The 27,753-nt window shown below is 35.4% G+C and overlaps 1 protein-coding gene across 1 annotated transcript in view; it reads right to left on the bottom strand.

Moving 5' to 3' along the window:
• The window catches only part of TBCK (TBC1 domain containing kinase), a 189,213-nt gene that overhangs the window by 87,736 nt on the left and 73,724 nt on the right, over positions 1-27,753 (bottom strand). Inside the window, exons 20-22 of the mRNA XM_037031868.1 lie at positions 19,835-19,920; positions 1,750-1,786; positions 626-787 (exon numbers count right to left, since the gene is read on the bottom strand). Coding sequence (XP_036887763.1) covers positions 626-787; positions 1,750-1,786; positions 19,835-19,920 — 285 coding nt within the window. The remainder of the gene's footprint in view (positions 1-625; positions 788-1,749; positions 1,787-19,834; positions 19,921-27,753) is intronic.

Below are 27,753 nucleotides of genomic sequence, written 5' to 3'. Positions count from 1 at the left end.
TTCTAGGAAACAATGTTACTTTCATTTTTTCAGCCAGAATATCAAAGCTTAGACCATAGTTGCATTCCATATATCTTCGCTTAAGCATTCAACTCCTAGATTTACAAACTCCTTACAGTGAAGACAACACACAGCCCAACTCACTATCCTGCACTGCAGGATGTGGATTTTCCCTGGAGTGTGATTTGCCCTCCCAAGAAGACAGTACTTTCTTTCCTACCTGTCACATTGTTAGCAAAAAAGCTATGAATTGGAGAGAGCAAGTCAATATAAACTCTTCAACACCTTCCCATGCGGCCTTTTATTCACTCTACCAGCTGAAGATAAACAGGCCTGTTCTAGGCAAAAAGGCTAATATGGCACTGCCCTCCCCCCTTGTACCCCTTTGATGGCATCATCAACATGAAAGGAAACCAGAGGGAGCTAGAATGACCCAGTTTTGTATTTACAATGCTGGGCCAGCAGAAGAGGCAATATTCAAGGGAGAGAGAATCCAGCGAGGGATAATAGGGCTCAAGGAGAATAGATCCTGAGGGCTCAAATGATTATTTGCGCAAACTGGTACGAGAATGTCTCATCTTACAACTAAATTTCATTTAGTGATTCCATATATTTACATCTGTACCTGGTAAATCAGAGAAGAGGAGTATACACTCATTAAAGCCATTAGCCAAAAGCCGGTCCCGCAGCTGCTGAAGAATTGCCACTCCAATACAGAACGGGAAAGAGGAATTCCCAAGTAGCAAGGTATCCCAGAGGTGAAAAATTTTGTGCAGCGGAAATACATCTGTAAAATAAAAAAATATCAATTAATTAATTACAAGAAAAAACTAACAAAAATTAAAACAATAACTAGCTACTTTATTAGACATATGACCATTAACTAATAGTCAGAAACATTATTTAAGACATGTACTACCAAACTGTTGTTATAAAATGTCTATTTGGCTTTGTAAATTTATTGCTTCCTAAGAAATCTTTAAAAAATTGATAATTACATTGGTCAAACAGATGGCATTTCCTAACCTTTGTTATGAATGTGGGTGTAGTTGTTCCATACAATGTATTTATTTCTAGAATTTTCCAGTTATACTTATTCACCCAGCGGAGTTTTAGTATTGTTGCATTTCTATTATGCACTCGAAATGCTTGCTTTATGAAATTCACATCAAACAATCCAATTAGCAATTTTTTATTTTTTGCATCTTTTTCATTAAACCATACTGTATATATCTTTCCAGGCCAGTGTCTACAGATTTACTTCAAATATTGTATTTCACTTAGCATGTATGTATATTTAAGCAGATGAAGACTGCATTAATATTTGTAATTGGTTCAAGTATTACACATTCACATAACCTTAATTTCTAGAGGAATTCTAATTTACAAAATAACAAAAGTATTAGTTATTAGAGAATCTCTAAAAATTAAGCCTGATGGTTGTAAAAGTTGCCTTCCAAACCTTTATGTAAATACTATAGGTAATGTTAATTTCTTTTTCAACAGAGGGCTGAAATTTTATGAGTGTTATAATATGTAAAAGAGGTTTCATCCAATACAATATTTTTTTAATATTCAGCAGTCAGGACAATTGATATTCTTTTCTACCCAACTCTATCTGATTAGAAGTGCATACAGATGCTTATGTAATTAAATCTGCTGATACTATTGTAAATATAATATACTATATAAGAACAGAGCTGAACTTTTGGCAGCACGATATCAAAAAAGAGGAAAAACAATACTTACGAGTAAACATGGTGAGAAACCAAGGGATGGCATAGAGCTATGAGTAGAAAAAGGAGTCAGAGGGCCAGAGAGAAAGAGGACATAAAAGACATAATTAGAAAGATTGCCAATAAACTGAATGGTAAAGAAAGTTTTGTTTTGATCTACTTTATTAATTAAAATAAAACAGAATGTAGATAATTACCATTATTATCACATATATGCTATTAATTAATATTCTCTATTACAAAGGCTGCACATGACCCTTAGGCCAAGGATTACTCAACAGAATGTCTTCACTTCATCAAAGGATACAACTCAAGATCATGCCTAATCCAAACAGAACACTAGTGTGCTAATTTCAAGGGTGTACTTCTCAGGTTGTACAAAAATATTTCTGTGATTAAGTGGTCCTCATTAGTGTTGAGTTACCCTTACTGATTTTGAAACTCAATAAGATATCTAATAAATGTCCACAATATCTCATAAAAAGATGTTATAAAGCAAATGCTTTCCGTTAAGACGTTTTAAATTAATAAGAAGCTTTATAATAAACTAAAAGTAATAAGATCTAGAAATGATATGATTTGATTCTTTAGCTAGGTGGCAAGTTTATTTTCGTAAGTTTACTGTGTAGAATTTTTTTATCATTTGAAAATTCATTAGTTTTATTATTATTATTTTTAAAATTTTATTGTAATTGTTGTTCAAGTACAGCTTTCTGTTTTTTTACTCCCATCCCAGCCCACCCACCCATTCCTCCCCATCTCCCTCCCATTTCCACCACCTTTAGCTGTCTAGAAATTTTTTAAAAAGTCACCAGTTCAATTCCAGCAATGGATTCAAAGGTATAATTCGTTCGATTCTTGGTTAGAGCACATGCCTGGGTTGAGGGCCAGGTCCCCAGTTGGGGTTGTGAAAAGAGGCAAACAATCTATGTTTCTCTTACACATGTTTCTTTCTACCTCCTTTCCCCTCTCCCTTAAAACAAATAAATAAAATCTTAATAAATATTCACTTTCAATTAATTTGGTGAGATTATGAAAGTGAGAAATCATTCTTAGTTTTTTAAAGTAGAGAACAATCTTTGTCAATATCAAAACCCAATAATAATGAATAAAAATGTGAAAAAGCTCTAATTTTACTTTCTGTTTCCATACAGGCTTCTACTAAAGAAAGATTTCTGTAGAACTGATCGGGTGTGAATATATAATTCTCCCACCAGCTGTACATTATGAATTTATGAGTGAAACTGCATATACCTTTGTACTGCACACAATTGAATATCCTACCAAAGTGCCACTCAAGAAACATAGTACAACTACATACTATACTGAAATAAGTATTCTATGTGAAATAAAGCCCATTGCTCTCCACAAGATCATTGTTTATACATGTTGACACACAGTCCTCTCAAGTGACATTACAACGGGAGAACTGAGGCATACAAACATTCAGTGTAAAGGGAATGACCTATAAGAAAACAATAAAACATAACAAAATCCAAACTCTTCAGCCTAATTCAAAACTAAAGTCAGAAATTAGTTACATTACTAATAGTCAACTTATATTTCCTTTAAGGACTTGACATCAATTATATTTCCCTCTCCCCTTTTGATCAAAGCCAACTGTTTGTCATTCTGAATTACTTCAGTGACTAACTCGTTTTTCGCATACTGAAGAGGGCATGCATGTGAGGAAACTACACAAAGCAGTGAAAGGACCACTTAGAGAATCAGAGACTGAGAAGGGTGGAAATGGGAGGGAGGGGGGGAGCAGGGGGGTGGGATGGGATGGGAGTAATAGACAGAAGACTGTACTTGAAAAATAATTAAATAAAAAAAAATGGAAAAAAAAGAATCAGAGGGAAAACTTGCTAGGCTCATCCAAAGCCAGGAATAGCTTATTTTATCACCAGCCAGGATAAAAAATAAAACAAAACAATAAAACCCTGTAATGAACAAGACACCAGGGCATCAAATCTGGGCTGTAGTGGGGCTGAGTCACCTGGGTAATCTGATGTTTTGCCAAAAAAACTCTACACAAGATGTGAGGTGTGAATTGGTGCATTATCATGATGAAGTTGCCAGCCAACAGTTGCCTATAGCTATGGCCTTCTGAATCATCTGAATAGTTTCCATGAGGAATGTTTAAGCTTAATGCAAATTTTGATGCAGATCCATTGCTCTAGTCGCTCAGTCATTTTGAATGCAACAGCCACACAGTACACATGCTCACTCAGTAGTGTCTACCACCCCCCCTGTTAGTACAATTAAGTCATCTTTGTTCATGCATGTGCATTCCAGTCCACTCCTCTGGGCTGCCAGGTTACATGGATATCATGCAAACCATGAACATTATATTAACAATGTTATAGTAACAACAGCTGTACTTTTTCTGGAAAGACCTCATACATATTTAAAAGTATTTAAAAATAGCCCTGAACGGTATCGCTCAGTTAGTTGGGTGTTGTCATACAAAGCAAAGGGTCACTGGTTTGATTCCCAGTCAGGGCACATGTCTGGGTTGTGTGTTTGGTCTCTGGACAGAGTGTGTGAGAGAGGCAACCGATAAGTTTCTCTCTCACATTGATGTTTATCTCCCTCACTTCTTTCTCCCTCCCCCTATAAATAAATAAATAAACAAACAAACAAACAAACAAATAAACAAAATCTTAAAAAATAAAAAAAAATATCTAAAAATAATTGACTGTAAAGCAAAAACAATTTCTCATGGGGCTTATAACATATGCTGAAATAAAATGTTGAACAATAATACAAACACCAGGATGTGGAAATAAAGGTACTCTGGGGTAAAGTATTTATACTATATGTGAAGTGGTATAAGAGTATTTGAAAGCAGACTGTTATTAGTTGAAGAAGTGTAGTATAGACTAGAATTTCTTAACTTCAGCACTATTCACATTTCGGGTTGGATAACCCTTTCTGGGCAGGAGGGGGGTCATTATATTTTACATTTTAAGATTTTTGCAGCAACCTGACCTCTACCCATTAGATGCCAGGAGCACTTGCCCAGTTTGGTAAAAAATGTCTCCAGACATGACCAAAAATCCCCTTGGAGGCAAATGTGCCCATGCCTGAGGACCACCAGTAAGAAAATACAACAAAATTACAGCTGATATGCCAACAAAAGATAAAATGGAATCACAGAAAAAATATCCAATTAACTGAAAGAAGGCAGATAAAAAGAAAGACAAGGACAAAGAAGTGATGAGACAAATAAAATAAAAACAACCAAATGGTGAATTTAAAGACAACCACATCAATAATCATATGGTTCTGTGATGGTTAATTTTATGTGTCAACCTGCCTAAGCCATGGGGGCCCCAGGTATTTAAGTAAACATTATTCTGGGTGTGTCTGTGAGGGTGTTTCTGGTTAAAATCGACATGGGAGGCAGCAGACTGAGTACAGCAGATTGACCTGTCTAACGTGGTGGGGCTCATGCAGTCTGGTGATCTGTACAGAACAGAAGTCAGGGTTAGGGAGAATTCACGCTCTCTGCCTGAATGATAGGATACAGCAGTGAACAAAGCATAATTCTAGCCTGTAAGGCACTTGTACTTCATTAAGAGCAGGAGATGGTCACTAAATATTCTCTCAATTCACTCCAATTATATATATATAATAATATATATAGTCTGATTGTCTGATAGTCTGTGATATATATATCAAAGTCTGATATATATATTTAAGATTTTATTTATTTATATTTAGAGGAAGGGAAGGAGAGAAGGAAAGAAATATCAATGTATGGTTGCTTCCTGTGAGTCCCCTGCTGGGAACTGGCCTGCAACCCAGGCATGTGCCCTGACTGGGAATCGAACTGCGATCTTGTGGTTCACAGGCCCGTGCTCAATCCACTGAGCTACACCAGCCAGGGCTCCAATTATATATTTCAGGCCATAAGACACACCTAGGTTTTAGAGGAGGAAAATAGGGGAAAAAATTTGAAGCAAAAAATGTGGTAAAATATTTAATAACATAAGTAACGATGTTTCACCAATGTAAACATAAACAGAACTCAACAGCAGCTTTAACAACCATTATTCCTCCCAAATTTGGGGAGCTGGGGTACATCTTATAGTCCAAAAAAACACAGTAGGTTCCACCTCTACTTCACCACGAAAACGACTGTTTTGCGCATCAAAGATGCTCATTTGCTAAATCTAATGGCCAATTCTCATTCTGAACCTTTCTTTAACAATCAGCAGTTTGACAGAGTTGACTATTCTCACCTTCTCAAAATGCTTTTTCTCCTTAGTCTGCTTCAAGACATCATGCTCATCTAGTTTTCTTCTTACCTTTCTGACTACTCCTTCTCCATCTCCTTTGTCAGTTCCTCTTCACCCCCCTGATTAAACACTGGTATGCCCTATGTTCAGTGCTTGGACTTTTTCTCAAAATGGTTACATACAGTGTGAGAACTCCTGTATTTATAACTCCATCCCAGTCTCGACCCTGAATTCCAAACTCGTATGTCCAAATACCTACCTGACACCTCTACTTGCATGTCTAACAGAACATAACACCCCAAACTGAGCTCCTGAGACTTCTGTAATGTGTGCCTTCAAATACAGACCCTTAAATCTCAGTTAAGAGCAACTCCATTCTTTGAACTGCTCAGGCAAAGAAATGCTGAAATAATTCTAGACTTTTCTCTCTCCCACACGTACATCTGTCACCAGAAGTCCAGGGTTCTACCTCAAACTACATCCAGAATATGAAAATTTCGTACCATCCCAACTCCCAAGTTCCTGATTCAAGCCACCATTATCTCTTGCTTAGATTGATTTACAGCAACCCACGAGCAGTCTTCTAGATTCTATCCTTGCCTTCCTAGGGTTTCTCTTAACACGGCCTGAATGATTTTGTTAAAAGGTTGAGATCAGACTATGCCACCCCTCTGCACAACGGCACCCGGTGGCTTTCTGCCACTGACAACAGAAGCAGAAGTCCTCACTCTGACCTATAAGACTCCATGGAATCTGGCCCTCCAATGACCTCTGACCTCTCCTCCTTGTTCACTGGGCTCCGGTCACGGTCACGCAGCCTCCTGGCAGCTCCTTCCATACCCCTGGCCTGCTTCCACCTCGGGGCGGTAGCACTTGCTGCTGCTGCTGCTTGGACTGCTCTTCCCCTCAGTTCCTTGAGGCTTTCACTCAAAAGTCACCTTTTCTGTGAGACTTTCCTAGGCCACCTTAGTTAAAATCCAACCCCTCTTCACCTGAGCACTTATCCATGCTGCTGCTTTAGTTTTTGTTTTTCCTTTTTAGAATTAGCACTATATATCACATAGTATATTTATCTTCTTTATTGTCTGTCCCCCAGTAGATGGTAAGTTCAGTAAGGGTAGAGATTTTGTCTGTTTTTTTTCATTGATGTACCCAGGGTCTAGGAAAATGTCTAGCTCATAATAGGCACACAAATATTTGTTGAAAGAATGAATGAAATATATAACGAAGATAACCCAAAGGGACAGATTAAAAGATACAAATAACCATGAAGTCACACATTTTCTTGAGGAGTTTTCAATAAAAATCAAGTAATGAAAAAACTAACTACTCTCCCTTGGTTAATACATTTAAAAATCTATATTAAATAGTTGAAAGTATTTTTCAAAACTTGAAATTTTAAATTATATACTTATGTTTTGATAATAATTATGAAAATAATTATTAAAATAAGTGAAATAAAGCATATTTAATGATGTTTGAAAAGTTGTAACTCCAGCTGAATTAATTTCTTTAGTAAAACCTATAACAACTTCTGGATGCTCACCCACAACAGTCACCTCTTACCAAGTAAGTCAAAGTCGGACATACACATGGGGAATATATTCTGAGAGAATGTAACACCGGTTATTTATTCTTTCTATATTTCTCCCTTTTTAATATGTAAAAATCTTAATTGACATTTTCATCTTAAACAATTTTTTAAAATATCAGTATATATTCATCACACAGTCTGATAGCCCCACAATAGCAAAATTAGATAATACTGACTACTAGGTAGATTCAAGTTTTAATGTTTTAAAAAACAATTGAATAATTAATTTTTTATTACAAATACAAAAATAAATAAAATTAGTCTTATCAAGTTAGAGATATTATTAGCTATGTTCTTAAAGTTGAAAATAATTCTGAAATTATTTTCAACTTCAATACAATGAAAAGAGGTCACACACATACTATTTTCTAGATTAAGAAATTGTGTACGCGTGATTTGGCAGCCTGCTAGGCTGCTGAAAGAGTCAGCTAAGTAAATACCGCCCCCTAGCAATATCAAGAAAGAATAACGACATTTAGCATTTCAGGGTGCCTTTTCTGTATGGGCTGGTAATGTCAAAACCTTTACTATTAATAGAAAAAACAAAGGCTCAGGGCTCATTAACTTGATTTTGAAGAGCAGAAAATTGTGGCTTAAAAACCTGTAAATGTATAAAAATGAAAAACATTTAAAGAGAAAATATTTCTCATATCTGAACTTTAGGTGAATCTTTTGTCAAATGGCCATATTAGGTGCTCTCACTATATACCATTATAAAGTTATTACAAAAGGGGAGGTCCTTCTAGTTGATGTTCTTAATCCACACTCTTATGAGCATACTATATTTTCTGTTTACTTTATCAGAAGTATTTTCTGTATTTAAATTACTATAAGCCCAATTTTGACCTAGTTTGATGCCTTGCAATAATTCTTGCACTAAAGAAATGTACATCTAATCATTCAAGGAAAGGATGCCTAAAAACTGGCAAATTTTCAAAGCAGTAGAGACCATCACACATTTTCCTGAAACTTGGAAGCTGTGGAAATTGCAATCCTGTATTTACACATCTCTGTGAATGTTCAGGGTGGTTGTGAAGAACAGCTAATGGATCTAAAACACCTGGCAGAGGATGTGGCACATAGCAGACACCAGTACAGAAATTACAATGATCATTCTTAATAACAATCCAGAAGCTTCTGTAATTGGAAAGTGTTTTAACACCCCCAAGTCCTGAGATAGCCTCATTTAGTCATCTCACAAAATATATATATAAGTTTTGTTAAGAAGGAAGGTAGGAGTGGAAGGTAATAAAAAGAGAGAGAGAGAACCTTAAGTACTGGGAAGTGTAGATATTATTTTACAGGTGGAGGTAAACTCATTTAAAGCTAGGAGGCTAAATTATTTACAGTCCAGCTGGCTCTCAGAATCAACATCCCCCAATTACATTTCAGCTACCCTAAATCCACAAAACTGCAAATATTCTTACATAAAATATTTTTCTTTTACTTTACAAATTGTTTAAGATCCTTTATTTTCTGTATATCTTATTTATTATTTTTCTCTTAGCTACATATTCAATTATTCTCAATTATGAAGACTAAAATAATTAAAAATAACAGCATGATGAAATTGCATAGCAGGATGGTACAGTATTCAAATAAGTCATCACTATTATACCCCCTTTCATTTTTATTATTGTGTCATCCAAAGTATTACATACCATCTTTCAAAAAGATATAAAATATATGAAGACAACATCTTCATGTATATTTTTCTGTTTTAAACTTTTTAATAAACACAGTTGAAAAGTCAGAATTTTTCATTTTTCACCAGCAAAGAGAAGAAAATCGACAGAGGATGCTGCACAATTATTAGACCAATCAAAAGACTGGTAGTAGGAAAGAGCAATGGGGAAAAAGGCGGGGCAACTGTAACTGAACAATTAAAAGAAAGATTGGTAGTAGTATTCTAAACTCTAGCAAAGTGGTAATGCTGGTTATATTGTGAAATTTCAAAGTTCAAGTGCTCAAATGATGATATCTTAGACGAATTTCCTCAAACACAAGAATCAGAGTAAACAATAAGTTAGACACTAGATGGGCAAGACTTCTTCACGCAATATTTTGCAAAATAAAACTGAGCCATTCTATTTTGCTAAAAAAAATGTGTGATAGTAATTTTGAAATGGTATTTCTGAAACAAAATTTGATAAAGTTTAAGTAGACAAATGCCAAAGGTTTTTGTGTTTACAAAGTCATTAGAAGGAAACAGATGATTAAAAAGAAAAATCATTAGATTTATCATTCTAATTTGTATTTATAACTGTAAAAATGAAAAAACTTTGTACTTATGGGGCTGTTTTCCAATAAAGTTATGAATCCTGTAAATGTTTTGTTTTAATAACTGTTTTGACCATAAAAGTACAAGAAGAACCAGGAATAAACCAGAAGCTATTAGAGATGTGAAATCTGAAGCAGTCATTATAACATAGGTATACTCCAGGTTTATGAATGACAGATGAGCAGTAAGTTCAAAAGATACAACACATTTCACATACATACACTTTCAAAACAGGAACATATGGAGCAAAATTTTAAGTTTGCTATGTTGAAATTCTTACTAAACCTTTTTACTATATGGTTATTGATTTTAGAGAGAAAGGAAAGGAGAGAGAGGGAGAGAGAGGGAGAGAGAGGCCGGGAGAGAGAGAGAGAGACTGATTGGTTGCCTCTCATACACACCACGATCTGGGATTGAACCTGTAACCTGTCTTACAGGATCACACTTCAACAAACTAAACCACATCAACCAGGGCATTACTAAAATTTTTAATTAAATTATTTTTACTATGCCTTTGTTCTACTTCTGCACATTATTTAAAAAAAAACTTAAACATATAAACATAATTTAAAAGGTCCATTGGATTCAGATAAATGGTTAATTTTCTTTTTTTTGTATATCAAAGGTTATATTAGTTACATCTTTTGCAAGTAATGATTTCCTTAATATTGAAAAAGAAATGAATTAAGCAAAAATAAGTTAACTGTATAAGCATATCATTCTCTTTTATTTTTACTTGACTTACAATATTGAAGAAAAAAACTACAAAGTAGAAATTAATAATAAAATCACTTGGACATTTTAATGCTTCTGAAATCCACACTATCATTTTTGGAAAGGATTAACTACACTTCTAGAGTACCTTTGAATTATCTCATGGAGTACAACAAAAATTTTTCAAAAATTTAAAACAAAATTAATTTTAATTTACTTTGCATTTAAGAGAATAAAATATAGAACAGCACCTTTTGTAGATCTATCTGGATGTACTTTTTGGATGAGATCAATGGTGATATTAATGAATGTGATTTTTTGATATTATGCATGTTTTATAGTTGTATCATAGTTGAAAGACCTACATAAAATTCAGTGAACCAATATTTTTCCAAATGACTGATGCATGGCATTACAAAAGTATGCATGGGTAAAAGAGCCATTCCAAGTGCCAGACACACTGATGCATTGAATGTAACAGAGTATGAAAATCTCATTGATATGACTTTAGATTGATCATTGCAAATCAGCTTTAATAAACTCCCACTGTCTGAAAAGGCCTGAAGTGACTACATGCCTGTGGAAGGCCAGATTTTCTTCACATACTTCACCAAAACAATGTACCATAACAGACTGAATTCAGAAGCAGATATGATAACCCAGCTCTCTTCTATTAAGTAGAAGTGGCAAAAATATAAAATAATGTCATTTTTAGAATTTTTTTGTGCTGGAAAACAATAATTTTTCAGGAAAACATGTTATTTTGGTTAATATGCAATGTTTTGTTATTGTTATTTTTAAATAAATTAATATATAAATCATTATATGTCTCAGCAAATATTAATAGATGTAACCTACATGAACAGAAACTCTTCGGAATCCTAGATAATTGTAAAACTAAAATATAAAGGGGTCCTAAGAACAAAATGTTTTTGAGAACCATTGCATAATGCTATACTTCCTTTCATTTGTCTCTCAATTGATATAACCATATATTAGATAAGGAAAGAGTGGGAAGAATGACTGAAATAAAGATTTACTTAAGAAACTTGATGGATATTTGACTTATATGTATGTGTTCTTAGAAAGAAGGTACGAAAAGTAAAAAGGTATGAAAAGTAAAAAGTAAAAGTAAAGTAAAAAGTAGAATATTACCTTCTCATTTTTATGGACTAGGTCTTTGGTTCATAAGATATGGGCCCTTTCTGAAAGGCAATTAAGCTCTATTGTAAGAAAGAGAGCTCAACAAGTAATATATATATTCAAAGACCTTAAAAATGCCACAGTCAGCAGAATGGGCTTAGAGCTGAGGTAAGGGACACAATAGCGGCAGCCGGACACAAGGACACGTCCCGGCACCCTTCAGATGAACTAGGGCAGATCAGTGAGGGCTACTGTGAAGGATTCTAAAAAGTGTACTTTCCCAATTTATCCTGTAACCGCATTTGATAAAATCTGAAAAGCTAATGGGCAATAGACGAAAATGTAAAATTTCTTTACATAACAATAACATGAAGGCCAGGGATGAATGAAAAAAAATGAATAAACAAAACAAATGCTAAATATATAAATATTTTCGAGCAATCCTTTCACATTTTCTGTTTGTACAAACTCAACTGAGTATAATTTTGAAAATCATAGTGATCAGCTTTTGAGTAGTACAGGCATCCATTAAGATCACAGCTAAATGAAAATGATTTTGGCAGCCTACTCGCTTATCCTGAATGTATCTGCTCCATCTTCAGCAGTGACAGTAGGTTCAAACACCACAGAGCATACTGAGATACAGCCCTCATCATTTCTCTTACGAACCTGACAACTTTTCAAAATCTACATGTTGAATGCCAGTCATAGCATTTCAGGACAACAGGTTTTTTTTTTTTTTTTAAGAAAAATAAAGAAGTGTACATTCCTGTCCTCACCTCAGAGGCCTGGTTTATTTCCAGAGGCAGAAATGTACACCAGGACAAAAAGGATACAAATCACCCCACTTCTGCATGTGGATCACATCACTGGCACGACACACATAATCTAAGCATTACATCAGTGCATAATATCCCTAACAACTCAAGCTTTGGTTGCGTTCAGCACTCAGAGTTCTGTGAAACGGAAAGACGCCAAAACTACAGTCTTTCCTGCAATGGGAGCCTGCCTTTCAATGGTGGGACACTAATGAAGGCTTACTTTGATAGGGTTAGTTATTGAGTAAGAAACTCAGTTTGGGATCTTATTACCCAAGTGTCCACTCTTCCCCTTGATAAATCATCACTTGTATTGTTAGAGGCACAGACATTTCCCTGAACAATTATTTTAAATGTAAACCAATGAAGACAATAATTCAAGGTGGGCCAGGGGGAGAAACACTGAACATATAAACTAATGAAATGCAACTAAAAGTAAGTGTTGGGAACTGCCCTGCCTGGTTTCAGGAGCTGTAACCCCCCATAGCTATGGCTGAGTGAGTGACCTTCAGACCATAAGCCACTAAAGAGACAAAGCTTATCTCCCCGGAGGGAGCGCAGCCTCTGCTCCTTTTTTCATAACTGGCCTCCAGTGCTTGGTAGGCTAGCCAGTGATGGGTAAGATTCCTCAAGGGAGGACTGACCTAAGACTGGCATGATCACCTAGAGACCCAGGGAAGGACTTGGGGGCCTATGAAGAAAGGGGCTGATGGACCCTTGCCCCTCAGCTTTGACGAAGCCGGACTCCCCTGAGTCCCTGAGAAGTCTCTGAAAATTCCTTGGCTATTTGCCTCCTTTGCCCAACTTAAGCCTGAAACAATGACAGACAGCAGTGCAGCCCTGTGCTGGAAAGGGCAGGATCCCCAGGTGATCAGGCCTGAGAAAGGATATGTAAAATCCTGTTAAACCTGCTTTGTTAAGAATGCTCTTAGTTAAATGATAAAGGCCTGAGCAGAAAATGAGTTTGTTTCCCAAAGTTTTGTAGCCTTTTAGCTGATAGACCCTGACTTAGAAGAAGCCCTAACAGTTCTTTGTATGCTATCTACTGTTTACTGCCTGACAATGATTAATAAGTTGTACCTGAATTCCAGCGCAAAGAAAAACAATGAAAGCCTGTCTTGGCAAGGGTCTCCCCTTGAGAGGGTGGCCAAGCCAATCTGAGGCACTCCCTCCTTGAGGGAGTAGCCCTGCTGTCCCTTTTCCTCTACAGGACGCAGTAGTCCATGTGAATTTGTCTCATGTCTCATCCATGACGCTGCAGGCACTGAGAGCCGGGCCCGCATCAAGTAAGTAATAATAGACTTAAAAATGTTAGAAAAATTCACCATTTCATCACACCCCTCACACTACTATTAATTGTCAACAATCTCTATATTAAAAAGATCAAGTCCGTCTTCAAAATTAACTAAAAAGTTTCAACATTTTCATATTATCTACAGACAAGACAGAGGTCAACAAAAACAATAAAACAAACAAAATACGGATAAAACATTTCAAAATACAATTTTCCTGTTAACAATTTAACTTTCTTTGTTAAATATCTTTCATTTGCCCATTCTCTGTAACCAGAGAATAGTTGTAGAAAAGGCAAATTTCTCCAAGTTAAAGTGTACTTTTTGTCCCTTCACTTACTTTGTTTATTCTAGAACTCTCAAAGGTGATGGAACCGTGCCTGATAGGGTGTTCGGGAATATACATAGAGTCATCTTTCAGAAACACGTGCAAACATTTCCGTGTTACAATTAGGAGACTGCTACAGATGTCCGGTGGCCGGGAGTCCGCCAGGCAGCATTTGCCTCGTACTGGCACCCTCCCATTGCCCAGGACTTACTACTGCTTCATAACAACATGCCACACTTAACAATCAATATTACTTCTATAGTAATGCTGGTATTGAAGTGTTTTTAGAAGTTCCAATGAATGCCCCAGTAATTAGAGGAGGGGATCATAACAGAGAGGGAAGCATAAATGAAAGAAAACTACTCTATCAAATTTATTAAATTATTGAATAATTAACTCACCCTGTGCAGTAGCACATTTATAAAATACCAATGTACTCATACACTCAGATTTAGCAAACATTTTGCCACACCTACTTCAAAATATTTTAAATCAAAGTAATATATTATCAATAGAATGGAAGACTCCTTTGTACCAGTCCGCAATTAAAATTCTCTTCTTAAAGTCTGTGTGCTGTACTTTTTATAAGTTCTGCAAGAATTCCTTCCTAGGTGGATTTTGTAAATATGATATTTCACATTAAGGTCTTTTAGTCAACCTAGAATTTATTTTTATGTATGGTGTGGGGTTGAGCTTTGATTCCTAACCTCCTCTCCATATAGTTACCTAATTATATCAGGGCTATTTATTCAATAATCAATAATCCTTTCTTTTCTAACAAGGTCACTAAGTTTTTCTTTATCCTTTTGAATAGCATATAGGTAATTTAAAAAAAATATCTGAAACTTTCCTTTATGAGGCAACCTAATTTCCTTACATGCAAGGAACCGTAATGTTCCTTACATGCTTTCTATGTTATTTTGGTTTTTAAAGGATAAGTTGACTTTGTTCTTTGGTTGGGAGCCAAGATGGCTCCTCCAATCCCCATGATAGAAAGCTGGCCAGAAGGCCCTGGACCAGAAGGAATGTGTATGGCTTTGGAAATGGATTGTAATTCCCTCCTCATCTCCCTTTGGGAGCTGATTCCTGTCCTGTGTGACTGCTTCTTGACCTTTTCTCTTTGACTGTACTCACTGAGGTAATATTCTTTACAGTCATGTGCCCCTTTTGTCCCGGGCTCCTTAAAGCAAGTCTTGGACTCAGGAAGGTGTGGTCCTGATCCACTGATCTGCTGCCACCGGTGCTCCTATAATGTGAGTAATAAAGGCTATGTCTGCTCCATCCAGTCCTCCTTGTGGGTTTTTTTCAGGGTATCCAAATGAGCAGTCGAGATCTCTGGGTGTGACCCCCTGTTTACCAGTTCCACACCCCCCCCTTCTTTTGGTTTGAAAGTTATACATTCTCTTTCTATCCGTCTAGTCATTACCATTAACATGCATTCTTGTACTTCTGCATTCCTTGTGAGCAGAGACACTGACAGCTCTTTGTTCTGGACTATCTTTTCCGATATGATTATATAAGAACAGCCTCGGGAAATGAAAGAGAATTTGCCTTTGCAGCAAAGGACAGGTTTACTTATAGCTTTGAAAGAAAAAGAGGCTTTTTCTCTCTAGAGTAAAGGGAAGGCATGCTTACTGTCAATTTCTAAAACATTCAAATCCCTTATGCTCAGGGCGCCTGTCCTATGCTGTAATTCACTGCCCACACAGGTATCATCTGGACCCTCCACTATATTTGTCTCAATGATTTGGGGGTAAGGGGAACCAACACAAATATACAAATGTTCAGGCTGCTTGTTCTGCTGTGAATGGTAAAGTCCTTTGCTTCTGAAACAAGAGTCTTATGTTTTCTGCCAATATCCATGAATCAATAATAGGCTCATTTATTAGCTTTAGGTAGGGTAAAATCAAAACCTAGATCTGAAAGGATCCCTGACCTGATGTCTAATTATAATGAACATATTATTTTACTCTTAAACAGTGAAAACATTAGAATACTTTTATGCTGAGGTCAAACCTTTTACCTTTCATGTCATTCTTATCAAGAATATTATTTCCATCTTGCTGTTAGCCTTTCTAAAATTAATTTTATATGTAATATGAAATAGTCATTGTTTAATTAATTTGTAAATTTGTGAGGATTAGATGAATAGTTTATTAAAAAACATAAAGCAGAGCTTGGTATACAGTAAACAATATGTGTTCAGAGTAGGTTTTAACAGTGTTTTTCACTCACCACTTCTTCTTACATTATTCAAAATTTAATTTTTCTTAATAACTAAAGCAAAGATAAATTATTTTTCCTTTTGTGATTCCTTTCTTAACACCATCTATATCATGAATATATCTAAGGATTTAACAGACTGGCTTTATCATTCTCTCTATATATTTATGCATAAATGTTTTCAGTCAATCTATGACATTAACTGAACCAATGTACCATTCTGTTCAGCACTGAGCATAATTAGGTGTTTTCAAAACAGTTTTTGGAAGTAATTATCCATTCTTTTTATCTGTATCATAGTTATTAATATTTGTTGCCTCAAAATCTAACACCATTACCAACTTGACAGTCAGCACTTCTATAATTTGTTCAACTCTACCAAAAGATTTCATAATACTGTCTTGTATCATACCTCATATTATAATGTAAAGAGAAAGTTGGCACTATTATTAAAATGAATACTTAACACAAAAACATATACACTGGTTAATGTTTTTACAAGGTTTTCATCTGTATCCATAATTATAATAGGGCTTGACCTTATTTCACGACTGCTTGGTTTATCAACATATAACCTGTGTTCTTTTGCAGCCCTCACTGAATAAACTATGTGTGTATTCAAATAAAAGATGTTTCTCCGTAAGCCTAGAGGCAAATGGCACTGTGCACATTAGGATGGTTACTTTGGGCCTGGTGACCGCATCACAGTTACAGCAGAAAGGAGTGGAGTAGGAGTGAGTACGCCCACACTGTAGTCTCCACTCTCCCAGTGGAAGATGAGTCTCCACTCTCCCAGTGGAAGATGCACTGGCCTGGAGGAAGAGGGTTGTCAAATGACGGAAATTAAACTTTTACCTCTGTGACTAGTTTTGTTGCCTTCCCAAACATTAAATTCTTATCTATTTAAACATTGAAATTATCTATTTTGTACACCTTATAGATTGGCTTTAAAAATCAAATGAAAGAAGATGTATGAAGGTATGTTTCACATCAAAGTACTCTGCAAGCTGCTTACACTGTGTTATTGCTAATACTTTAGATGTATTAATGGAATGTTGTTATAAACATTTTTCCCTCCCAATCTTGATATACAGGTGTATGTATATAAATCTTAAGAAGAAAAGCAAGAGGAAATAAGGAGATCTCTATCTCAAAAGGAATTTTTGAGGTTTATAAAAACCTATAATACTATTCTTTCCTTTATGTCCCTTACTCTAGGGGGCATATCGGTGAAAACATTGCTGTATGGAATATCTGAAAATTTCTGGCCTATGTTTTCCTCTAGGACTTTTATGGTGTTGTGACTTATACTTAAGTCTTTTATCCTCCTTGAGTTTATATTTGTATATGGTGTAAGTTAGTGGTTGAGTTTCATTTTTCTGCACGCAGCTGTCCAGAGCTCCCAACACCATTTATTGAAGAGGTTATTTTTACTCCATTTTATGTTCCTGCCCCCTTTGTCAAATATTAATTGACCATTAATAGAGAACAGGAGGACAGTGACCAGAGGGGAGACGGGAGGGAATTTCAGGGGAAAAAGGGGAAGGATTTACAGGAACTGCTATAAAAGACACATGGACAACAACTAAGGAGGGGTGGAAATGGGAGGGAGGTGGGGAGCACTGTGGGGGGTGGGCTGGGATGGGGTAAAAGACAGAAAACTGTACTTGAACAATAATTAAATTTAAAAAATTTTTAAAAAGAGACATGGGTTTATTTCTGGGCTCTCTATTCTGTTGCATTGATCTATGTATCTGTTCTTATGCTAGTACCAGATTTTGTTACAGTGGCCTTGTAACACAGATTGATATCAGGTATCATGATCTTTCCTGATATCATTTGTTCTTCTTTCTCAAAATTGCTGTGGCCATTGGGGGTCATTTATGGTTCCATATAAAGTTTTGAAATTTTTGTTGTATATCTGTGAAATATGTCACTGGCGTTTCAGTAGGGATTGCACATAATCTATAAGTTGCTTTGGGTAGTATGGACATTCTGATGATGTTAATTCTTCCAATCCACGAATATGGAATATGCTTCCATTTATTTGTGTCTCCCTTAATTTCTTTCTTTACTGTTGTGTAGTTTTCTTAGTATAGGTCTTTTACCTCCTTGGTTAGGTTTATTCCTAGGTACTTAATTTTTCTTGTTGCCATAGCAAATGGGATTTTTTCTGATTTCTGTTTCTGATAGTTCATTGTTGGTGTAAAGAATGCTTTTGGTTTCTGAATATTACTTCATATCCTACTGTTTTGCCAAATTCACTTATTAGATACAGTAGTTTTTTGGTGGAGTCCATAGGGTTTTCCATGTAGACTATCATGTCATATGCAAACCATGACAGTTTTACTTCTTCTACCCTAAGAATCCTGAAACATCAACTCAAAAGAACCTGTATACCTCAATGTTCACAGCAGCACAATTTACAAGCTGAGTGCTGGAAACAGCCTACGGGCTCAACAGTAAGTGAGTGGATCAAAAAACTGTGGAACAATTATACAATGGAATACTATACAGAAGAAAGAAAGGAGTTCCTACCCTTTGAGACAGCATGGATAGAACTAGAGAGCATTATGCTAAGTGAAATGAGCCAGGTGGTGAAAGACAAACACCATACGATCTCACTTGTAAGTGGAACCTAATCAACAAAACAAACAAGCAAGCAAAATATAGCCAGAGACATTGAAATTAAGAACAAACTGACAGTAACCAGAGAGGAGGGGGGAGGGGAAAACAGGGGAATGAAGGGGAAGGGTCATCAAGAAACATGTATGAAGGACCCCTGGGCAAATCAAAGGAGGGCAGGATTGAGGGTGAGAGATGGGGGCGTGTGGGGTGGGACAGAGTGGTGTGGGGAAAATGGAAACAACTGTACTTGAACAACAACAAAAAAACCTAAAATACGATATTCTAACTTTCTCTTAAGAGCGCCTTGACTCCATGTCACATACTGCAGATGAGTGATAGGCTAAGCCCCACCCTTTACAAGTCAACTCTGACTTTTAGCTGAATATGGAATACTGAGAAGCTAATGAAGTAAGTCAAAATCTTGCAAAGCTCCCCAGGTAACATACCGAGGAAAACACTGAGGCTACTTAAGAATTCACTAAGGTCAAATTTCTTACTTCTATAACAATATGCCCAAGTATCATAAAGCCCAAGTGAAAACACTTAATAGCACATTTTAACATAACACTAACACTAATGTGTGTTTCAAAACGATTGGAAAGAATTAAGTATGTTAAGAAAAACAATACGGTATATTCCCTTTGCCTAAAGGAAGAATATGAAAGGTAACCACACAGACTTTATAATAGAATAATATAATGAGTAGCAGGAACTTGTTCAGATGCGGACTTTAAGACAACAAAAACTTTAAAAACAGCACTTTTTTTGTTACTAATTTCTGCTGTATTTTTTTTTTTTACCTCATGTTAATTGATGTGCCAGGTACTTACATCTGGAATAAATCCAATCTCATTGAGATGGTTGCTCAGCTCTGGGTCATGGAAGGCAATCATCTGGGAGAACACAGTCAAGTACTCTGAAATGACGACGAAATGAGACAATCGTCACTGGCACACGGTACGTCAAGTAAATAGACCGAATTTATATACATTAGTTTTATTTACATTTTATTTACATTTCTTCAGCCCTGGCTGGTATAGCTCAGTGGATTGAGTGCAGGCCTGCGAACCAAGGAATAGTGGTTCGATTCCCAGTCAGGGCACGTGCCTGGGTTGCAGGCCAGTTCCCAGCAGGGGACGCACGAGAGGCAACCATACATTGATATTTCTCTTCCTCTCTCCTTCCCTTCCCCTCTAAAGATAAATGAACAAAATCTTTAAAAAATTTAATTTCTTCATAAAGAAAATATGCTTTAATAGATAATTCTGTTTTGTTACCACTTTAGTCAGTCACTTACTGCTAATTGCCAAATAAATATACCAACAAACTCTGATACAACTTTTTTCTACATTCAGAGCTATCAGTTAATTTCTTTAATTACAAATTATACATATGATGAATAATGTTTCCTATTTTCTACAAAGACATTTTTTAAAACAAATTTTTATTTATGTATTTTTGGAGAGAGGAGAAGGGATGGAGAGAGAGAGGAAGAGAAACAGCAATATGTGGTTGCCTCTCAAGTGCCCCCCCACACCAGGGACCTGGCCCGCAACCCAGGCATGTGCCTGACTGAGAATTGAACCAGTGACCCTGTGGTTCTCAGGCCAGCACTCAATCCACTGAGTTACATCAGCCAGGAAAATTTTCTTTGTTAATATTAAATCATGTGTACTTTATGTTTAGAAAATATAACAGGTAATAGATAAATAAGGAACACTTTATAAGCAGTCACAAATAGGATCCTTAAACATCAAATTTGTTTAAATATACAGATATAGGCCTTTGTTTTTGTTCTAATTTGTTACCATCAGAGACACTGCATTTGGTATATTTAGAAATAAGGATTAACATCATGTTACTCAGAAAATAGGAATATGGTAGATAATTAAAATGTTGATTCTAATCCTACTAATTCATAGGGTTCAGTTGGAATATGAAGAATATTTTCTAAAATTTTTCCATTTTTCCAGCAATTTACTATTCTTATCCATTTACTCACTGTGTACTCATCTAAATAATATATTTGTAACAATCTACTCAAGGGCAAGTAACCAATTTTTTTACATATTAAAAATAAAACATTTCAGAAAGGTCTCTTTTTCTGAGACTGAAATAACAGTAACCTAATGAAAGTCCCCCTTGATTAATAACCTTTCCTTCAATACTAATAACTCTTTCCTTCAATAAAGTTAGCAATCTATTTTCAAAACAATTTTTTGCTGAAAATAACCTCCAAATACAATGTCTACTTTTCTTCTTAGCATTTAAAGTTATTTTTAATGTTTTAAGAAATGGTATAAATTTTTGACAATCTGTTAGTATGAGTGGCCTTCCCTTGTTTTCTGCAATTAAAACTTTCCTTCTGATGGCCACAATTATTTTATAATTATTTATCTATAAGCAATGTCATATATTATACAAAGGGAAGCATCAAAGCCAAGAAAAGAAAAGATGAGGAGGTACTGTATTCAGTGCCACAGTTGGCCCTGCTGGGTACTCAGTTGGTTAGAGTGTCGTCCTGATATGCCAAGGTTGTGGGTTTGACCTCCAGGGAGGACACCCATACTAGACACAACCAATGAATGTGTAAGTAAGTGGAATGGGAAATCAGTGTTTTTCTCTCTCTCTTTCTCTCCCCCCATCTCTAAAATCAATTTTGAAAACACAATAAAGCTAAATTTCACATATAATGTGGTATTTTACTCATGATTACTAAATAAAAAATGGGTTAACACTTTTGATTAATACTTTTGTGATTTGATGTTTATTCTACTGCAACAAAATTCTATCTATATATTGTCTCATCTTTTCCTCTAAGAACAACAACAAAAAAAGTACAATTATATCCAGTTCAAGAGTTACAGACTAAAGACTAGGACAGATCCCAGGGTCCCAGGAAACTTTGAGGTTTAACTTTTTTTTAAGTATTTTTCTCCTTCCAATTAGTGATGGTATATTTATAGTCCTAATTTACCCAGAAGCCAGAGGTATGCAAAATCAACAATCATAAGAATTTAACTGCATATTGATAAAACCATATAGTTATTAATTTTTAAAAAATATGCTTGGCCCTGGCTGGTGTAGCTCAGTGGATTGAGCGCGGGCCTGCGAACCGGACGATGGCGGTTCGATTCCCAGTCAGGGCACATGCTTGGGTTGCAGGCCAGTTTCCGGCAGGGGTCAGTTCCCTGCAGGGGATACACCAGAAGCAACCATACATTGATGTTTCCTTCCTCTCTCCTTCCCTTCCCCTCTAAAGATAAATAAAATATTTTTTTAAAAATATGCTTGATTTTAAACAGAAGAACATGGCTCAGTCAATTTTTCCACAACTGTTCTTGTTTACTAAATATCATTCTTACATGAGCCTGATAAAAGTAGTTACTATGTGGTTGTTTACGGTTCCACATAAATGACCACTCCATTAGCCATTCCTTGGCTAATTAAGGATCTAATGAAGAAACCTAATTTATCATGAAAACATTTTCCTTGTGCTCTGCCAAGCTTCAATGGCTGATTTATGTATGTGTTATAACATAATTGTGTTATACGTAACATACACAAATACACATGTATACATTTATTATATATAATTATATATCATGTATTATTTAATATATATAGACATACGTTTTATATAAGTCATAAATTCTGGTTGCTCAGGATACACTTAGAATCATTTACAGTACAGCTTGTTATATTCAGAAAAATGTCTTACTTTAAAGGCGGGACAAGATAGGCACATGATGCAAGATGTTCTTGCAAATCACAAGGCTGTGCACTCAATGTATTCCCTATTATTGCCCAGTATCCCCAATATCCTATCATTAAATCATTCACAACAAAGGCAGGCATTAAACTGGAAATATATAATGCACTGCTTTTCCAAATATATAACCTTTATAGTAAATTTGCATGTTTTCCCTCTCTTTTTGTGGTTGTGTGATGAAAAAGAAGTCTTGCATTCACATTTGACAACTGGACTTTAGACTTTGATGTCTATCTGCCCTCCTCCCTTCCCCTCAAAGACTTATTGGATGTTCATGTAGTGTAACCACACATCCTAGTTAACCTGGGACAGTCTTAATTGCCACCTGTAGATTTGGTGTCTAGTGCACTTACTGCCCCTTTTAACTCTCAAAAATATCACAATTTAGCTTTATAGTCATCCTAGCTATAGCTGGCACGACATTAAATGGAATTTCACAACAGGGAAGACACTGACCTTGCTCTCAAAGGATTTAGAAAGATAAGCAGGCAAGCAAAAAAAACTGGAGAAATTTTCACCCAATTCTCTTTCCCAGATTTATATGTTATCTCCTTCCATCTTTCCTTTTCTGACTTATAAAAACCACATCTTACAATGGTCCCAATGTGAATATGGGACCATTTTATAAATAGTACAAGAATGATTTTATAAATAGTATAAGAATATGTTTAATGTTGTGCCAAAATTCCAATGATTGTTTTGGTGAAAAAAATACAATAGAATGGCTTCAAAGAGCAGTGGAAAAGTCTGTAGGTCAGTTTTATGGGTTGCTTCTTTCTTAAGTGCAAAGTCATGTGAAAGTATAGTTGAGAACATAAAGGATATGTTCTCATTCTTACTAGCTACATGGCTGCCTCTTTCTTTACTTGCCTAAGGCTGCCTTTTCTTTCTCCAAATAGTATGAAGTACTTCTGCCCTGAAAGTTATAAGCCAATTTTCCAACATCTTTGAAAGTGTACAATATCCCTTTCAAATCCCTCCACCATTTAAATCCAGCTGGTACTCCAATATTCTGAATCTTAGAATAATTTTAGCAATCTTAGATATTATAGCAGCTAAAACCCTGAGTTGTTAAATTAGCACAGTAGTTTTTCAAGTTCCTGTGTGTTCCTTCTTTATCAACTCAATAGCAACATCACAGGGGGAAAATTTGATAGTATTAAAAATGATAAATATTAATTTAGGCCAGTAATAATGAAATTTATTATCTTAAAAATGTCCTCAGGTAGGCAGTAAATAGCACCATGGTAAAAACAAAAACAAACAAACTCAGGATATCTTGACTAAACAGATCATTTTTCTCTCATCAAAAGAGGCAAAAGCATTTTAGAGTCTGAATATGTAAATCCTGTATTATATGAACAACTTAAAAAATTAAAGTTGCTCTCAAATATAGAAACTTCTCATTTCTGTAAAGACAAATGACTAAATAAATACTCACTTCTATATCAGCTATTGATCAGTTTCACATGACATACAAGTTTTCTCAAATTTGTGGGGTTAAAAGGATGCATGATACTTTGAAGTTTAAACTTTAAAAGACCATAAATCAAAATGGAAAGACAAAAAAGTAAATCAATGAGATGAGAGCTGAATATTCCTAAATGTAAGCCTAAAATAAACATTTTGAAGAAAAATAAACCACTGTCCTTCTACAAACTTTAGTAACCAATATCCTCATGCTGTTTCAGCTCTTTCTTTAGCTCTCCGTCCCTCTCTTCCAACGGCATGCACCAGATGGGACCATGGATGTTTTATCAGCTCATTTTCACGGTTTTACTGCAATATTCTTCCTTGTTCTCTGTCTTAAAGAACACTTTTGTGCCTTTTCACCAAATTCCTTTTCAAATTTCAAATTCACTAATAAGCATCCTCTCTTGTAAAACCTTTCCAGACATGCCATTTCTCCCCTTTACCACTGGAAAAGTAAAAATAACTCCAAGCAACCTCCTTCTCTCCTTCCTCTGGTCTAATACAGCAATATGTATACTTATCTCACTGACTCACAATTAGTAATGTTCACATTTGTTTCCCGTATTGGGCTATAAAAATCCCTTGGAATAGGAATGGATGTCATTTACCTTAAGAGCCTTAATTCCTTAAGCAGTGCCTGGCACAGAGTCAGTGCAGAGCAATTATTTACCTAAAAGACTAAATTAATTGAAACTGTGTTTTTTTTCTTTATTACATAGAGTCAATATTAACACCAAAGAAATGATTTAAAGTACCACATGTATTGTTTCTTGTGAAAATATACATGCTCAATTTTTCATAATATTAAAGAGCATTTATTGTGGCTTTAAAAAGTTTCAGAATGAATTATCAATTCAAAATTTTAAACACAAATTTATAAAAGTTATAACTCAAAATTATTACTTCTTAGAGAAATAATTTGGAGGTGTCTTAATTATAATACTGTTTTAAAAGATATGCTGTTGATTAATATAACTAAAAAGACTTTTTTGAACTTTCTGACTACTCTCTCAAAATTTGTTTGATGTATGTTATGGATTCTCTCACATTTTCATAAATTAAATAAGATCTTGTCTTGTTTACTTGAATAATAATCCTTTTAACAGCATACTAAAGTAGTTCTGTAGTTAAAAGTACAAAACTATTTTTTGATGTTGAAAATTCATTATCAATAGATAATTCACACCAATATCAATGTGAAACCGTTATTGGAAAAATAAAACCTATTTTAGTGGTAAATAATTTCTGTATTTTAAAACAGGCACTTACACAGAACCAAAATAGGAATCACTGTAATATAAGCTAGTTAATACAGCCCTCTGAAAGCTGGTCATCTAGGGATCACCCAGCATCTAACAAATTTTATAGCCAATTCATTTTATAAATTGTTTTAACTGTTTTGTGAAGCTTCTCCAAATATCTTCATCCCTCTTGAAGTACAGAAGTCTAACTAGGCACTACGCTTAAGTAGGGGCCTGACAAATTTGGGAAAAACATTATTCCCAGGTTTTTAGATATGGAAGTACAGTTAATGTTAGTTCACGTTAGCTTTAAAAATAACAGCACTATATGCTTGACCTATATTTAACTGAGGATTAAGGAATCACCTTTTGTATTGCACAACTACTAATGCGATTATTTTCTACCTTTAATATTTTCAGTATGTATTTGGTCAGTATTTGACAAATTATTTTCATTGCTTATAGCCTCTGAAATGTCATATCATCCAAGGTGTGTTAAATCCAGGCATTTATTTTTTATCAGCATAAATTTGCAGACTCTCCAATATCATACAATAGTGGGTCTGACAATTCCCTTGAGAGCAGTGTCGGATGGCGGGAACAGGAAGTAGGGAGTGTAATAAAAGTGAGGAATGTTAAGGCAGGTTCCTGAGGGGCAAACTTCATGCTATAACCTACTGGTGATCAATTTTAATCAACTAAGCTGACTTGGGTAGGAAGGAACTGGGCTAGGCCATGAACTCTCTTTTGACCAGTGCACTCCAGGTTTCTGGCCCTCCCTGCTGCTTCCTTATTCATGGCTGTATGGGGACGAGGGAGGTATGGAGAGTTAGTAAGAGCTCTGGCTGCCAGGTTTGCCAGTGCTACCAGTTGACCGTGGGGTCCCCAGTCTAGTCCTTGGCTGGGGAAAGCTGATAAGAACTTGGGCCTTAATTGCAGTTTCTTCAGACAGAAATTACTGGAATCTTAAAGAGTACATCATCCATTCTATAATAAACATCTTTGATAAGCAAAATAAGATAACCACGAATAAGTGTGGAACACATCCCAATTAGCAAAACGCAAGACATACTCATAGGATATCACTTCATAAATTCTTAGAAGATAACAGTGTATAACTCTTGAAGTTGGATGGCTTTACTAAATTAACCTACAAGAGAAAAATAACTTCCTCTCTATAAAAGTACATATCCTCGACTAAAAACTCAAAGCAAAATATTGTTGTTTTCTAAAAAACACTCTTAAATTAACCCTAACTTTATACAGGTCCACATTAATGCAGGGTATTAGGCATATCCATTTCAAATCATTTCTAAATACAAATGTAAGTCAATAAAATTTCATTTCAAAATTCACAAAGAGACACTGAATCATTCTATCAACTTCTAGCACCTATCTATGTTGTAAACTCAAAGCTGTAAAGATGTTTTGGTGTGCTTATAAACACAAACACAAAATTTTTTAAAGTTTAGATTACTTTTTCTATAATTCAATGTACATGATGCTGGAAAATAAATATTTTTATATGTTAAGCTATTTATCCATATTCTTTTCCTCCTCCTATTTTTAGCCTCTTTATCTTTTTAATTTACATTTCTACTTCCTTTCTAGTTATTTTCTCATTATATTGACTTTTTAAATAAATAAATAAATAAATAGATAAATAAATAAATAAATTATCTTTAGAGGGGAAGGAGAGGGAGAGAAACATCAATGTATGGTTGCCTTTCATGCGTTCCCTGCTGGGAGTTGGCCTGCAGGGAACCAGCCTGCAACCCAGGCATGTGCCCTGACTGGGAATCGAACCGCGATCCTCTGTTTCACAGGCCCGCGCTCAATCCACTGAGCAACACCAGCCAGGGCTTACATTGACTTCTGATGTAAATTGTATACTCATTTCTAAGTAAAAAATTACTGAGGTCTTTTTTATTCAGAATGTTCAGTAAAGTGCACAGAGCCTATAGATTTCCTGCTTCTTTTACCCAAACTGAGTGACTTAATGATATACCAAACTATAGAGACATAAACATAAATAAAACAAAATAGTAGTTTCAAATTGTTGAAAATTTAGTAGAATTAGTAAGACATATATTACAACTAAGAAGTCTAAGTAAAGGTGCTATCTGAAAAGCATCATAAAATTGGTAAATGGGAAGAGTATGAGAACAGCTGTGTAGTCTTTTCCAAAAAAATACAAAAGCATAAGAAAATTCCCTGCCCTTAAAACATTGAGATTCTTCTGGATCGCAGGCTGGTACGCAAT

Source organism: Sturnira hondurensis, unplaced genomic scaffold (assembly GCF_014824575.4).
Source record: "Sturnira hondurensis isolate 20B ecotype Veracruz unplaced genomic scaffold, ASM1482457v3 Scaffold0021214, whole genome shotgun sequence".
Taxonomy (NCBI): domain Eukaryota; kingdom Metazoa; phylum Chordata; class Mammalia; order Chiroptera; family Phyllostomidae; genus Sturnira; species Sturnira hondurensis.
This window is presented reverse-complemented; position numbering and strand designations above follow the sequence as displayed.